The sequence below is a fragment of the Amaranthus tricolor genome, chromosome 2, assembly GCF_026212465.1.
Source record: "Amaranthus tricolor cultivar Red isolate AtriRed21 chromosome 2, ASM2621246v1, whole genome shotgun sequence".
Classification (NCBI taxonomy): domain Eukaryota; kingdom Viridiplantae; phylum Streptophyta; class Magnoliopsida; order Caryophyllales; family Amaranthaceae; genus Amaranthus; species Amaranthus tricolor.
In genome coordinates, this window is record NC_080048.1 from 37,835,347 (window position 1) to 37,849,987 (window position 14,641).

At 32.1% G+C, this 14,641-nt stretch overlaps 2 protein-coding genes across 9 annotated transcripts; both read right to left on the bottom strand.

The window, feature by feature from the left end:
• Nucleotides 1-46: 46 nt before the first annotated feature.
• On the bottom strand, nucleotides 47-14,116 carry LOC130805936 (negative regulator of systemic acquired resistance SNI1). Of its 8 annotated transcripts, none has more exons than XM_057670783.1 (16): nucleotides 13,499-14,114; nucleotides 13,334-13,400; nucleotides 13,119-13,212; nucleotides 11,610-11,690; nucleotides 11,360-11,449; nucleotides 10,682-10,747; nucleotides 10,261-10,315; nucleotides 10,133-10,182; nucleotides 9,781-9,993; nucleotides 9,607-9,677; nucleotides 9,347-9,416; nucleotides 8,906-8,971; nucleotides 7,070-7,222; nucleotides 6,742-6,875; nucleotides 5,921-5,993; nucleotides 47-1,160 (listed from the first exon to the last, which is right to left on the bottom strand). In XM_057670783.1, exons 1-15 carry the CDS (start codon nucleotides 13,605-13,607, stop codon nucleotides 5,921-5,923), a joined length of 1,392 nt encoding a protein of 463 aa, XP_057526766.1. In that variant the 5' UTR covers nucleotides 13,608-14,114; the 3' UTR covers nucleotides 47-1,160. The 8 variants fall into 8 exon arrangements, with proteins under 8 accessions (XP_057526766.1, XP_057526765.1, XP_057526768.1 ...); XM_057670782.1 differs by having other exon boundaries at nucleotides 1,022-1,160; nucleotides 10,261-10,348; nucleotides 13,499-14,113; XM_057670781.1 differs by lacking the exon at nucleotides 47-1,160 and adding an exon at nucleotides 5,523-5,825 and having other exon boundaries at nucleotides 10,261-10,348; nucleotides 13,499-14,113.
• On the bottom strand, nucleotides 181-1,136 carry LOC130805789 (E3 ubiquitin-protein ligase RMA1H1-like). The gene is made up of 2 exons (XM_057670575.1): nucleotides 422-1,136; nucleotides 181-272 (listed from the first exon to the last, which is right to left on the bottom strand). Exons 1-2 carry the CDS (start codon nucleotides 1,134-1,136, stop codon nucleotides 181-183), a joined length of 807 nt encoding a protein of 268 aa, XP_057526558.1.
• Nucleotides 14,117-14,641: the final 525 nt, after the last annotated feature.

Genomic DNA, 14,641 nt, shown 5'->3' on the forward strand with positions numbered 1-14,641 from the left:
TCAAATTGGAAGAAACAGATTAACTACAACAAATAACATAAAAACCTTTTAGAAAAAGCAATTCTTATACGTGACATGATACAAAACCAGCTCACTAGAGAAATGTATCGGCATCAGTTTGACCACATAGTTTGCAACAAATATATTCCCTTAAATAGAAGTAAGCAATTATACAAGAATTTAATCTATACAATGACTTATCTGCACATGCGTGTATACATGAAATATTCCAGTAGTGGCACTAAAAGAAGCATCCTGATTACGATAGTTTTCTGCATTTCATGAAATGTGGTCATATAACGGTCTAATTTCATATATACAAGGAGTAAAAGTATTAGATAGATGCATGTTGGGAGTATGGCGGTTTGTTCGACTCAAAACAGGAGGAGGCACACGATAACACAGCATAACAGGAAAAAACTGACTCTGCTCAACGACCTATCTACTTGCATCACATGCCGCCTCAACCTAGGGCTACTCATGGTCGCAACACTGTACGTGTTTGGACAAGTATAAAGCGTCGTTTGTAAGTTTCCGAACATCCGATCATAGATCATTTCGCCAAAGATGTCAATCATAGGATTGTATGTGGTAGTTCCTGCAAACCCGAGTGTAGGTGACCAGGAATGCTCATCTGAGTAGAGTGGATGTACTTGGTGATAGCGAGGGTGAGAGTAAGCATGGTAATTGAGTTGTTGACTAGGATGCGGACTAGTAGATGCACCGGTTATTATTGTGTGGACCCCACAACGAGGACCGCTAGGCCTATGAGGGATAACGAGGTCTATTTTGCCACCTGTTTGATCAGGCTGTTCTCTAGACTGCCCTCGACCATAGAGGGGTATCAAAGTATTTTGCGTGACTTGAGCTTTGCAAACAGGACATTGAGATTGTTGTTGTAGAACAAAGTTTTCAGAAGAACTTCTCTCGGACTGAATCCACCTATAGATGCAAGGCCAGCAGTAGAGATGACCACAAAATGTTATGACAGGGTCTCGAACAATGTCTAGGCAGATATTGCAATCAAAACCACTAGATATGTTAGTTTCAGCATCTCCAGATGATGAAGATTTCAATTTTTCCAAGCCTTCATCACTTGATTTGCTTTGTTTTACAGATTCGGCAAAGTACTCCATGGACAGATGAGTTATACAATGTACCTGAAAGGAATTTTATGATGTCAGAACTCTGCAGAAATGTTCAATCCTGAAACCATGAGAGAAATACATCTCATTGTTCACAAGTGACTAGTAGTTAGAACTAATTGCCACAATGAAGAATGTAGCCAATCCAGAACATTCTAGTAGATAACAAACGAAAAAACGGGGTTGAAGTCTTGAGGATAAGAGCTGCAAAATTCAACCAAAGGGGGCCACCACAGGGAATCATGATTAAAATATCTTAGCATGAGAATTCTGCCACGCCAAATCTTATCCAAAATAAGAAAGCACAACAACTTGGTTTTTTTATTGGCACATCATTTTAACAACTTCAAGCAACAAAGATAAACTTAAAAAAAAAAAAAAGCATTATTACAATCACAGAACGGTGATATTTAAATATCATACACCTTATAGTACTAGTATTAAGTAACAAGTTGATATTTCTGACCACTATTTACGATATATGGTAATTAGCTAAACAAAATTAAGAATATCAAGAGTACACCAATCAGCTTCTCACAAAGTTCGTCAGCCAAAAATTAAACCATGTGTCCTTATGTCCCAATTCCTTCTCCTTTTCACAAGTGCTTACTTCACCTTGTTCTAGCAATATCTGAGGCTGTTTTTAGTTTTTACTAGTTAAATTCTGATCATGATTAGCAAAGAGTGCTAATGGATCTACGAGTGGGTACACCGTACACCAGCCCCAAATTCAAGAAGCTCATGAAGATTTTAAGTGAAAGGTTAAGCTTAATTTAGATGGATTAGCTCAAATGTAGTCTTTTGAGTTGAGCCAAATAACCTCAGATTTAAGTTCAACTGCTGTAAATTATGATCCCAAGTAACTACACTTTTACCAGAAGAACTCATCCTCTTGCTAAAAACAAAAATATTAAACCGCCTCCCTCCTTAAAGACCATAACCCTAATAATTTCTCACAATCTCAATTAAGTACATAAAAAAGTGGAACCTTAACTACTCTTAATATCATTCACAAAATTAATTTAGGAGATGTGAATCTGCCTTAAATTTTGTTGTGACCATATTGAATGTAGAAGGGTAGGCCGTCATGAATGCCATTATTGTTTTGGCAAATAACAGAATATACTTGCTGGACCTACAACTTTGCATCCACCACCCCATACACAGAAAAAAAATTAATAATATAAAATATGGGTTAAGGTTCTCTTTGTTTCATTGATTTTGCTACATTCTACTATAAAAACTCTCACTTCAATTTGCACAGCGCATCAAACTTAATGAACAGAGATAGTATATAGCCATTTTCTTTACGGGTGGGCCAAGAAAACAGGCGGGATAGATGCTGAGAGAAGTTGAAGGATATACGAGAATTTGAACCAAAGACCTTATCTAAAAAACTTAATTGAGCCAACTGATTCTCGAGACAATAAATAGCCTCAATCGCGCTCCATTTGTATAAGCATTTTTTATATTACTGGTAGAGACGATACAGAGAATCTATCATTATATCACACATCAATTGATATTATTACTAGAAGTATTTAATATTTCTCATTAACAGTTTTTAATATAGAGCTATACTACAAAAAATCATTTTGAAAAAGGCTAATTGCTCTAGACGACCTAATTTCCACTACCTGATACCAGATCCTATATATCTCCCTCCAAACTTCACTTTCAAATCAATGGAGTAGTTCAAATTACATTTATCGCAATCAATTTTGGCAAGATTTAACCAACACTTCCTCAGTGACATGCATTCCAGAATGAATGAGTTAAATTTATACCAAAACAAATTTAGCTCGAATAAAAAAAAACTAAACCAAAACGGAATATAACTGATGCACAAAAAATTATAACTCTTGAACAATAAAAAAAATATACGAACTTAAAAAACCAAGAATAAAAATCCTTGAAATAAATAATTTAAAAAACGAGTTGATTATTCTAAACCTTGAATCAAACCAAAACAGCAGCAATAAAGTCAATACTTTGAAATTTGAACAATTCATGACAATTAGGCAGTTCTTGACCAAAAACAAAAAAACAGACTTGATCGACTCTAAATCAAACTCTATTTCCATGAATTAAGCTTCAAACTTAATTACAGCACATATAATCAAGAGAATAGAGATAGTAATACAACAAACTAAAGCGAAAATCAAAAAGTACAACTTAACAGACCACAAATATAACAAAAAAATAAATAAATAAATCAAGCAATCAATCAGAAGTGCAAAACTCTACAAAAAAGTTGAAACACATACCGATTCAGAGGTTGATTTTCTCTTCCTAGAGTAATGAATCACTTAAATTAATCTTTTTCCTTATTGTATACAAAATTCAGATTTGCAGAAGCAAGAAATGCAAGTGCTAAGTAATATCCAGGCTTCTTCAGTAAAAGACAATGGAGAGATAGAGAGAGAAAGTGATGAGAGAGAAAATATGCGGCTATGGAAAATAAGGGGGAATAAAGAAGGTTCTGAACTTGTAAATTTGATTTATATACAAGTAGGAATGCGACACCAAGTGAATGGTGGGGTTTGGAGTTTGTTTGGTGATAGGAAAGAATCAAAAGTCTTTAAAAATAAAACTATTTTTAATAAATTAATTTATATATATATAAAAAAATAATATAGATGTAACATTTAATTTTAAATTGATTTAAAATATTTAATTTAAAATTGACTTAATTATCCAGATAAACAATTGTATAGAGAATATTAGATAAACTCGTACACGCAAAGATAATGTGTCTCTGAGAGTATTATCCACTACCCATATAGTAGTATATTTTACTCCAATCAAGTTATAATTAGTTGGTTTTGAATAGGTTTGTTTTCATTGAAATACTCTTTTGGCAATATTAAATTTGCTATATTTGTTATAAAAATTTCTGTTGTTAAAAATGTAGTCTTGTATGAGATTGTTTAATTATGAATTTTTACTGGTGGCATATACTAGGTATAATGATAATTATGACATTTAATCATGAGACAAATTCATATAATTAGTCAAATTTTTTAATTGATTAATATATAATTATAAATAATCACTTTATAATTATAAATAATCACTTTAATATTATAAGTGATTGTTTTAAAACAATTAATGTACTTTGAATTGGTCCGATAAAAGTAGGTAAAAGTTTTACATAGACTTGATTCAAGCTATACTATATTTTTTGGATAGGTAGTTATATAAAATATCTTGAATACCTATTGAACATTCAATGCATAATTGTTAACCTTTAGTTCTCATCTCAAACTCACATAACCTTTTTTTCAATTTCCCACCTACACTCATTATTTCACTATTTTTCCCACCCTCTTTTCACTTGAATGTACAATTATCAATAATTGCACAATATATATATATATATATATATATATATATATATATATATATATATATATATATAAGCCAGTAAGACCCTTGGAACGAGAAAAATGATTTTAAGAGAAAAATTATTTTTTCGAAGTTAATAAAGGTTGACAGTGACACATAATAGAAGAAAAAAAAGACTTTGCAAGCAAATCATCAAAAACCCTATAAATAATAGTCTGGAAAATACGAAAACAAATTGTCAACGCAAAACACGAAATCATTATCAAACTGACTTTCACTCCACATAAACAAGCAAACTCTTCAAAATTTATAGGTTTTTAGTCAAATACTTAATCTGTTTCAAATTAGATGTATTACCTATTCATTCACCGCCTATAATCTGTAATTAATTTTTAATCTATAAATTAAAACATGATTAAATGAAATTTTCTTTGTCTCAATACAAGAATTATTAATATTTTATTGCACATAATTAGAAGTATTAAGAATTAATAATGCATCGAACTATGTAAAAAGTCAAATGTTATAAGTATTTTTAGACGGAAAAAATATTAGAATAATATTTTAAACTTATCTATACAACTAGGCCACATATATCTAGTATAAGTCTAAGAATTAAAACTGACATATTTTAATTATATCAAAACTCCTATTCAAAATGTTTTAATTAAAGTATAATTTTCATCAAACCTAAGAGTAAAGACAAGCAAACTCTTCAAATGTTTATATGATTCAGTCAAATATTGAATATAACAAAATATACGTTTAGTGTGAATTTAAAGACTTAAACTTTGACATAATTTTACTATATTCAAACTCATATTCAAAGAATATCTTCAAAAAAAAAAAAACTCATATTCAAAGAATAAGTATTAGAATTAAATCATTGTACAAAAGTCATTCAAATAAAGTACACTTGATATTTTAAATAAATAAATTAAAAAAATTATAAAAGAAAACAAACATAAATATAAATTAAATAAAAAGAAAAAAATGGAAATCTAAGTTAAATATCAAAATCTAAACTTGTGGGGTGCTCTATTTAAAGAGTGAATGAAATGAAAACAAAATAAATAACGAGTCTATTTCAACCAGATATTATGAAGGTGTTTTATAAAATTTAATTGTTGGATGTTGACTAATATTACATAAATAGGCAAATAAAGAGTTAAAAGTCGATAAAAAGTCATTTACATTGACACTAACGAACATCAAATATCTGATGTCTTTATGTCCAAAAAAAAGCATAATCTAGTGTCATACTTTGAGAGGCAAATTCCCCAATGATTCAAAATGCAACATTTTTGATTCCCAAAAGATGAGGAACATGATCTAAATATGTTAATAGTTCGTTTCAGGTGGATAAAAGAATAGGAGTTAATATTGCATGGTCAAGAGGAAGTATGTCTTAAAGCGGAAACAATTACCTATGATCTTGTAGACAGGACAGTTGCTGCAGTAAATAATGCTTCCTTGCTTATAGGCAAGAGCTCCAAGTGTCTGCACATTACGAAAAGTCACCATGCACTTCATGCTATATAACGAAATCACATCTTGGTTAGCACAAAATTAAGCACCTAGAAGAACAAATTTAGCTCGTCTTGTATGAGACCGTCTCACCATGAGACGGGCACATACAATAAGCCCATTTTCTCTATTTAATCGTGATCACTTGAAAATTATAAGTAAACACTATAAGACTATAAAAACTGGTTGCTTTAAAGTTTTAAGTGGATTGTAAGTAATCCTTTTAAGGTTATGAGTGGTCCATTTAAGACTCAAAGTGTATATTGAGTCAGTTCAATAGAGATAGTCTCATCGTGATACCATCTCATTTGAGAAATTATGTTTTAAAGTAAAAAGCTTATTAGTGGATTAAAGCAGGATGAGAGGATTTGAAGGTAAAGAAAGGAGATGAAAGTAAATTTAAGGCTTCATCCTCCTTTGTATGGATTTGAATTAAGGGCAAACGGGAAGGAAAATAGATGGATTTGTTTTAGTTTTTTTCTCTCAGAGCAGAGATAACACAAAGCCTACTTTTTGCATCCCCTTCCTATGACCCTTTCCACTCTTTCCTTCACCTACTTTTCCCTTCACCAATAATTACCAGCACTGCAAAAAATTCAACAAGGCGGGACCAGAGCAAGACATCTACTACTCAAATTAAAGGAATGCAAACGAACAGAATAATGTTTACGAGGCACAATAAAACAAGTAGGATAGAATCGAAACTAAAAAACAAACTCACGCATCTGTCTCCTTGAGCTTGGTGAAGGCAGAAATTATACTATTGCAAATGTTTACGAGTGGACTGCTTCTGAAATCATTTTCTAAACCAGATATTTCTTCAATAAGATGCTCATCAGGAATTGACATAGAAGCCTACAGCATAAAGCATCAAAAATGATTTAGAAAGGGTTGGTGCTTGTTGGAAGAATATACCACCTCTCATAATTCTAAATATTGGTTTCTCATTGACAAATAACTACAGCAGCTATAACGCAAAAGTTGATAAATAAAGAGCTCAATAAGAATAAATATCTTTTTAGAGGGAAGAAGGAAGATATTATGCTCACCTGAAGCAGATGTGCCAACAGTACTTGAACTGCTTCAGAACCTACTTTCCTAACAATGCCTTTTGTACTGGTACTACTCAAGAAGCACTTCAAGAATCCTGTAATAGCTGCATCATCTGGAGAATCAATTAATTTCCTCTTGCGAGTAGATGGCTGCAAATCATATCACAAGTCAACATGTGTAAATATACCAAAGAGGAATCAGGTTACGTTTGTATCGACACCAGACTTTTTCACTCTTCATAAAATGCCAACTTCTCATGCTATATGGAACTAAAACCAAATGAAGAATGGCGAATAAGGAAAGAATTCATTGAGAAATAAATATCATTTGGGTTCTAAGTTAAAAGGAATATGATTTCACTGTCACATACACTATGTCAATGTGATGCACCTAGAAATAACACAGGGAATGTTAGCTGCATTTTTTCATGTTTTGTCCTCATTATTTGGCTCAATTAGGTTGAAATATTGCATAACTATGCTTGCTTTATTTCGGATTATACGCTTAATTGGGTGTTTTGGTGTATTTATACATTTCAAGTAAAACTCGTCCAAACTGAGCAAAAACTGAACACTTATTAGATAATTACATTTTGTGATTTAGTTCATTGAAGATCAATTGGTACTTTTGTATATTGAGATTGAATCAACTTTTTATTGAAGCATTTTATCAAACACTTGGATTCCAATTGGAGCTTTTATGGAGTTTATTAATGGCATTTTCTAGTTCTTCATTTATCACTTGATTTTCTTTCTTGGATTGATTCCAAGCTAGTAAATTTTATTCTCTATACTTTAATGCTTTTAGTCTTGTTGCTAGTTATTTCAAGTTCTTATCATGAATTCATTCTCTTTGCTTATGTTCAAATTTTATATGAATGAGTGATTCAATTTGACTTAGGCTTGAATTTATCATCAAATATGTACTCTAATTGCCTTTTTTACTTTTGGCTTGAATATGTGGTTTATGGTTTGAGATGAGTTTTGCTATAATTGTGTCATTTGATTGAGGGCGAGAGTCAATTTCTAATGATAATTTATACTTGAAAATCAATCATCTCCGTGAGAATATATAGATGTTTTGATTGAAATCATTGAAAGTGGGCTCCATGTCTTGAAATGTGTTTAGCTCCATGAGAATAGGTAGTTAAACATGTTTGAAGAAGCTTTTGTTGCTCAAGAGAGAACACTAATACCTAAGATGCATTCTTCCCCATAACCATCATCCATGTCCTTAGGTTAGAGATTAATAACAACTATTTTGCCTCTTTATCTTATTGATCAACTTGTTCATCTTTTAAACTATTATTTTTATGTTTTTTAGTTCATTGCACTCTTATTTATTTTTATGTTTAGTTATTGCTAAAAGTACTTTTAATTGCTTGTTTTAGTTAATTCCACCACCAATCATCATATTATACGTTTTTATACACACTAATCGATCGAGGAACCATTGACTTAAACCCCCACTCCCTGCGGATTTATGTGCTTGTTGCGTGTAATACGCAACGCCGTGCACTTGCAGTATTACTATTAAAAGATGTAAAGTCCCGATCAAAGAATAAGAAAAGATGGTCATTGGGCATTCAGGAAACAAGATAATAAGCGAAGAGTGAAGAAACAAAGAATAGCATGTTTTTCAGGGGCAAATTTAAGGAATGATTTCTCTTGCTGATATTTCTTGGCTGATATGCTCTTTAAAAGCTACAGCCTAAAATTACTTTCATCATGAATTTGCATTTGTATTTATATATAAACTTCTATTCATCATATAATTTACTTACACATACAACAACAATGCCAAAACCTTATTTCTGCAGATTTAGGGCTTACTTTGACGTTGTACTTTTGAATGTATTGTGACACTATTTCCAGCTTCAATTTAGGCTCATCAAAAGCCTGCAAAAACATTACATAACATCCAATAGCATCAAGGGAAAGTGACAAACATGATAGTTGATCTCCATAATAGCAATTGCATGACAAATTTGCGTGAAAAAATAGACTTAATGTATTCCATTTAAACATGAAATAACACGAAAAAAAACAATAATGCCAAAGCCTTAAAGCCAACAATGCTGATATGCTCGTGTTTGAACCTGGGTCTCTTTGGTAAGTGAAGAGTACCCTGACAAGGCAATATAAGTGAGATCCAAAGACACCAATTTTAGAGGGCAAGAATACAAATTCCAATTATAACCAAGCACGAGAACTACATCAAAAGAAATTGTCAAGTTCAAGAGGCAATGAGACATGAAATTCCAGAATTCATACCTGAAGAAATGGAGAAATTTTGTCTTTGTGGTAAGAGAGCTCGTCCATTATTAACTCGATCACAGGTGTTCTGTAGACATGTGAAAGCATAAAGGTTATGAGAGAGCAAAAGAATCAGGAACCATGAGACAAAAGGTCATTTGCAGGTAAGGGAAAAAGTAGATAGTGCATAAAATAACATCCAATGAAGAATTACAGTTACTAAAAGTAACAAATAATGAGAAAAAGTTTAAATGAAAGGTCCAGAGGACCAAAGATACCTTACACCATCCACTCTAGTAGTGAGACCTTGCATACCTGCCTTTTTCCTTGACGAGTCAAGATCCATCATCTGGAATCATCCACCAATGTAACTTAATAGTATACTAGTATTAGTGTAAAGATATCATATAACCTCTCTCTCAATTCTCAGGTAGTAAATGTTGCAAACATACCATAATTAGAAATCTTTGCACAGCTTTACATGTACACTTTTCTGCATCTGGTAAACAAAAGGCCAAAGCAGGATCGCTATTGTCGCACATTGTAGGTGAAGAACTTTTAGCAGCTCCAGTATCATGGTTTGTGAGATAATGAGCATGGAACTGATTACACAGTATAAAGAGGCTATCTTTTACCAAGTTTTTGTAATTTAACCGCCTAGATCCCTGTCACAAAATCCACCATGAGCAAACCCTTGTGTGGACTGGCTTGTTCAATTAAAGACTAATGCAAGGTGCAAAACAGATATTTCAATCAATACAGAATGCTATCAAGTAACTATTATATTCCAATAGAGACATATACCAAAAGCTTATTCAGCAAAGAATCTCTAAGAGAAGTCCAATTTAAGTTCTCTGAGATAGAAAAATAAAATAGTCAGAAATCCAAAGAATATGTTGTTTGATAAAAAATTAGAACTATTTAAGAATTACCTAAAAAGCTGCTGTTACGGGGTAAAAAATCCCCTTCCAGAATATCAATTAAGTACTGAAACAGAAGCATCTTTGTCAGGAACTCTAGCTGTATCATAAAACAAACAAGTTAACATGAAATCCTCGAGCTGCAAGTCTAGTCTAATATCATATAGAAGTATTTCACTTGGATCCTGCCTCATTCTTAAATAATCATAATAGCTAGGGCAGCCCGGTGCACAAAGTGTCCCGGCAGAGCAAGTCCAAGAAATGGGTCCCACCACAGAGGTGTTATGTAGGGAAACCTCATGCTGCATTATTGTAGGAGACTACTTCCAGGTCACAACCATGACATTTTAGTAACACAATAACACCTAAACAGGTGCACCAAGGCTCCCATTCAATAATCATATTGATATAACTAAAATCATAAAAACAATACCTTTGTGTCTGAGGATTTTGTTCCTTTAGCTACTTCACAAAGACTTTCTAACAAAAGCTGAAAACTCTGAAACACAATAGAAAGTAAAATTACAGTAACTCCATGGCTGAAAGAATTAACAAATTTCTGACTGCAAGAAATGTGAGGAACAATTTAATCTATAGAAAAAATATTAATGAATTGCAAAAATCAAAGCTGTAATGTGCAAAGAAAATAAAGTAAAGAAAGGAAAATTCAATATCCAAATATCAAAAAATATATCATTACTAAATCCAAAGGTAAAATTCCTCTTCATTTCCCCTCAAATCACCCAACACTCAACGTTTACGATAACAAAGTTACCATGGACATCGTACAGTATTGGAAACTACCATACAAAATTCTTAAGAAACCTATAATATTCCACATTGAAACAAAATCTTAATTTATGGTATAAAATTTCACTAAAACCAATCGTAATTCCTGAGATAGTTTCACAATGTTCCGATTATTCAATTAATGTAAGAGAGTCTTATGAATTCAAATTGATGAACGGTAATAGCTTTTTGATATATCCATATTTCAGTGATAATATGTAACCATAACTAACAGAATGGTAGTAGATATCTTGCAACGTATAATAAAATGCTAGACAGTTGCGATGCTCCATATATAACGATATTTTGATAATTTACTCACAATAGCATCAACAAGTTCATTAGATCTTCTATTTGCTGTATGTCTGTCACTGGAAGCAACATCTGGGCCAATAGAAAACGGTGACCAAGCCTAAAAACGCAAACAGAAAGCCATAACACATGGCATACCACATGTCACATTATCATACCAACATAGACAATGCAATAACAATACCAAAGACTTGATAGTTAATACCAACTAAGCCAATGTATGCAGTAATTTCAGTCATTGTGGAGTGCAAAATTACTACCTCTCCAACAAGTAGCTCAACAGGTTTATCCGAAAGTGAAAGCTTATTGTCTTCCTTAAATAAACAAACTCGAGGAAAACGCTGAAAATGTAAGCATATTAATATTCTTGGTTAGTGATCAGTATAGCAGTGACCAGTCCTTAATCCTAACATGGGGTCGGCAACACGAACAAAAATAAAATATCAAGGAAATTCATCGTTAACAGCTATTTGGCCATATCTAACCCAATATGAAAATTGTCTAATATTAATCTACAATTAACAAAATCATTTTCAATGATCATCTATGCATATTCACCGCAACCATTATTATTTAGTGTCATATGCTCATGCAAGTCTCAATTAGCATGTCATTCTACAATTATGTTAGTCATATCACATGTGACCTTGCTCAAATTTCTCTAAATTTTAACCTTCACTACTCTAATTAGGGATGGTCATGCAACGAGTCTAAAATGAGTCTAGCTAGACTTAGACTCAATAATTTTGAGTGCACCCATAATTGGACCTATATCTAGACCGACCAAATCTAATGAATCTACGGTCCAAAATAGGTTCCAAATGGGTCTTGACTTTATTATTTTCACTCCACCATTTTTATAAAAACTTTAAATAAGTCTAAAAAGAATATATATTGATTTAACATAGGTCTAAAATTGATCATTGATCGGTTATGCGTCGGATATAAGTCGTGTCTAGAATGAATCTATAACACATCTAGAACTAGGTGGTTTTGGGTCAACTATATGTTTGGAAACTCAAACTTGAATTATTTATTTTTATTAGACCCAGATCAAATGGGTCTAAAAAAGATAAAACCTAGACTTTTGATAAAAGAATAGGTCCGGGGCAAGTCTACATTGATCCTAAACTCATCACCATCCTTAGTTCTAATTCGTGTAGTTTTAGGTTTTCTTTGCACGACTAAACTAACATAAATGATTTACTTTCATTTTGCTTTTGCAATTTGCAGCTCTAAAAGTTTTTCTTATTTAATAAAGCCCATCATTTTGAGTCATATGGTAGTGCTTGTCTAATGTTAATCATGTACAATTTTTACTTGAAAAACAACTCTCCATTTGAGTCACATGTACTCAATCATATGCTTTTTGACATATTGACCAATATCTCCTTTTATGTGAAAATTTGAGTTAAGATACTTCAACACTTGCTTTAGAAAACGGTGCTTTGTATCTAACTTTACTAAGATTTTTCGTGCTAAAACAACATTCCGTATACAATGATCTGACTTCAACTTATATAAACCCTTCTAATTCTAAAAAAGGCCTACATATTTCTAGCTAAGCATTAACATCATTTCTAGTTTTATTCATTAAAGCAATAACATCAGCAAACAATGTGTGGTATGAAACTTATCTAACACCCCCCTACAAGCAAGAAATGGCTCAAAAAACATAAATTATAAACTTCATAAATTACTCAAACTCATGAGATGCAAAATTGCATAAACTTTAGTGTAACAACATAAAGATGAGTGAGGCTAAATACCTTTTCTAATTCAGAAAGAAGACGATAACTAGCTAAAATGAGTTCCAAAGACTTGGCATCCCTCATGATTTCAAAAATGGCTTCCATCATTTTGCTACAATTTTCCATTCACGAAGTATTAGAAATTATAATATAATGCTTAAAAGTTGCAATATCTTCCATAAAACTCAAATTGAATGAATGAATCAAATCAATAAAGGAAATAAAAAGTTTACCAGGTCGGAGCCGTTCCGTTTTCAGGGACAATAGAAGAAAAGCGAACAGCTTCCAGAAATGCCAAACCTAGGGTTTCGATTTTTCAAATTTTAGGTGAAATTAAATAAAACATAAAATGAAGGAAAAGTTATACACTCTATCACAAACAAACTCGAGAAACTTACGATCGTCATGGACGTGTGAAGAGTCAAGAGCACAAAAGGTTTCAAGGATGGCTAAAGTGTTCTCTTCATAACCTCGATAATTCGTTACTCTCCTTATTGATTTCTCCATTTTTGAAAGTAGAAACCCTAGACTTGCAATTATACGTTGTCCTTTGGTTTTTCCTTTTCCGAGTTCGTCAATTGTAGCCCCGGCTTGAGTCTGCTTTGATGGTGGTCTTCAAGTTCAACGGTGATCTTCTACGACGGTGACCGCCAGACAGAATGCCGGAAAGGGCAAAGCGAACCACCGCTTCCTTTTCTTCTCTCTTTCTAGTTTCTTCTCTTCTTCCCCTTTTGAAATTTTGGTTTTGGCAGACAAATCACTTACTCCTACTTTCTTTTTTTTTCTACTCTTTAGTTGCTTAATGTTCCCGCCAATTCTGAAAAGCTGCAAGTCTGCAACAAAGAATTGATTCCGTTGCCCTGATTCTAACCCGGGTCTTTTATAACGGTCTAATGGTGAGACCTATTGAGCTTGCTTTGTATGAGACCGTCTCATACAAGAATTTGTGTAATTTATTTACTGTTTGGTTGTTGGTACTAAATGATAGTGATAAAAATAACTCGTCTTATATTATATTATTTTAGACGTGCCTACATAATTATCTTATTTCTCTAAGTAATCCCTTAAAAATTATAAGTGATTACTTTTAATACACTGAATGTACATAGTTCAATTTAATTGAGATTATCTCATCATGAGACTAACTTTTCTCACAATTTTTCATCAGTAGGTAATACCAAAATTTTCAATTATAATGTTAAGAAAGAATTTTGTGAAAAAATAATATGGTTAAAGTTGAACAAACATTTTCATTAAATTATTTATGAATCTTCCTACTAAAATCATTGTAACTTTTTCATTATCATTCTCACAATTTAATACTGATTACCAAACTGATTGTTACAGTCTTATATAATTACTTACAATCTTAAAGTAACTAATTATAAATGATAAGCTTATTACAAATTTAAAATGATAACTTACGTACAATTTTCATGTAGTCCTGTTAATAGTCTTAAAGATCATTTGTAACCTAAAGTATACAACCTTAGAGGGTGTTTGGTATGGAAATATAAAATATAATAGAAAGGAAAATGATA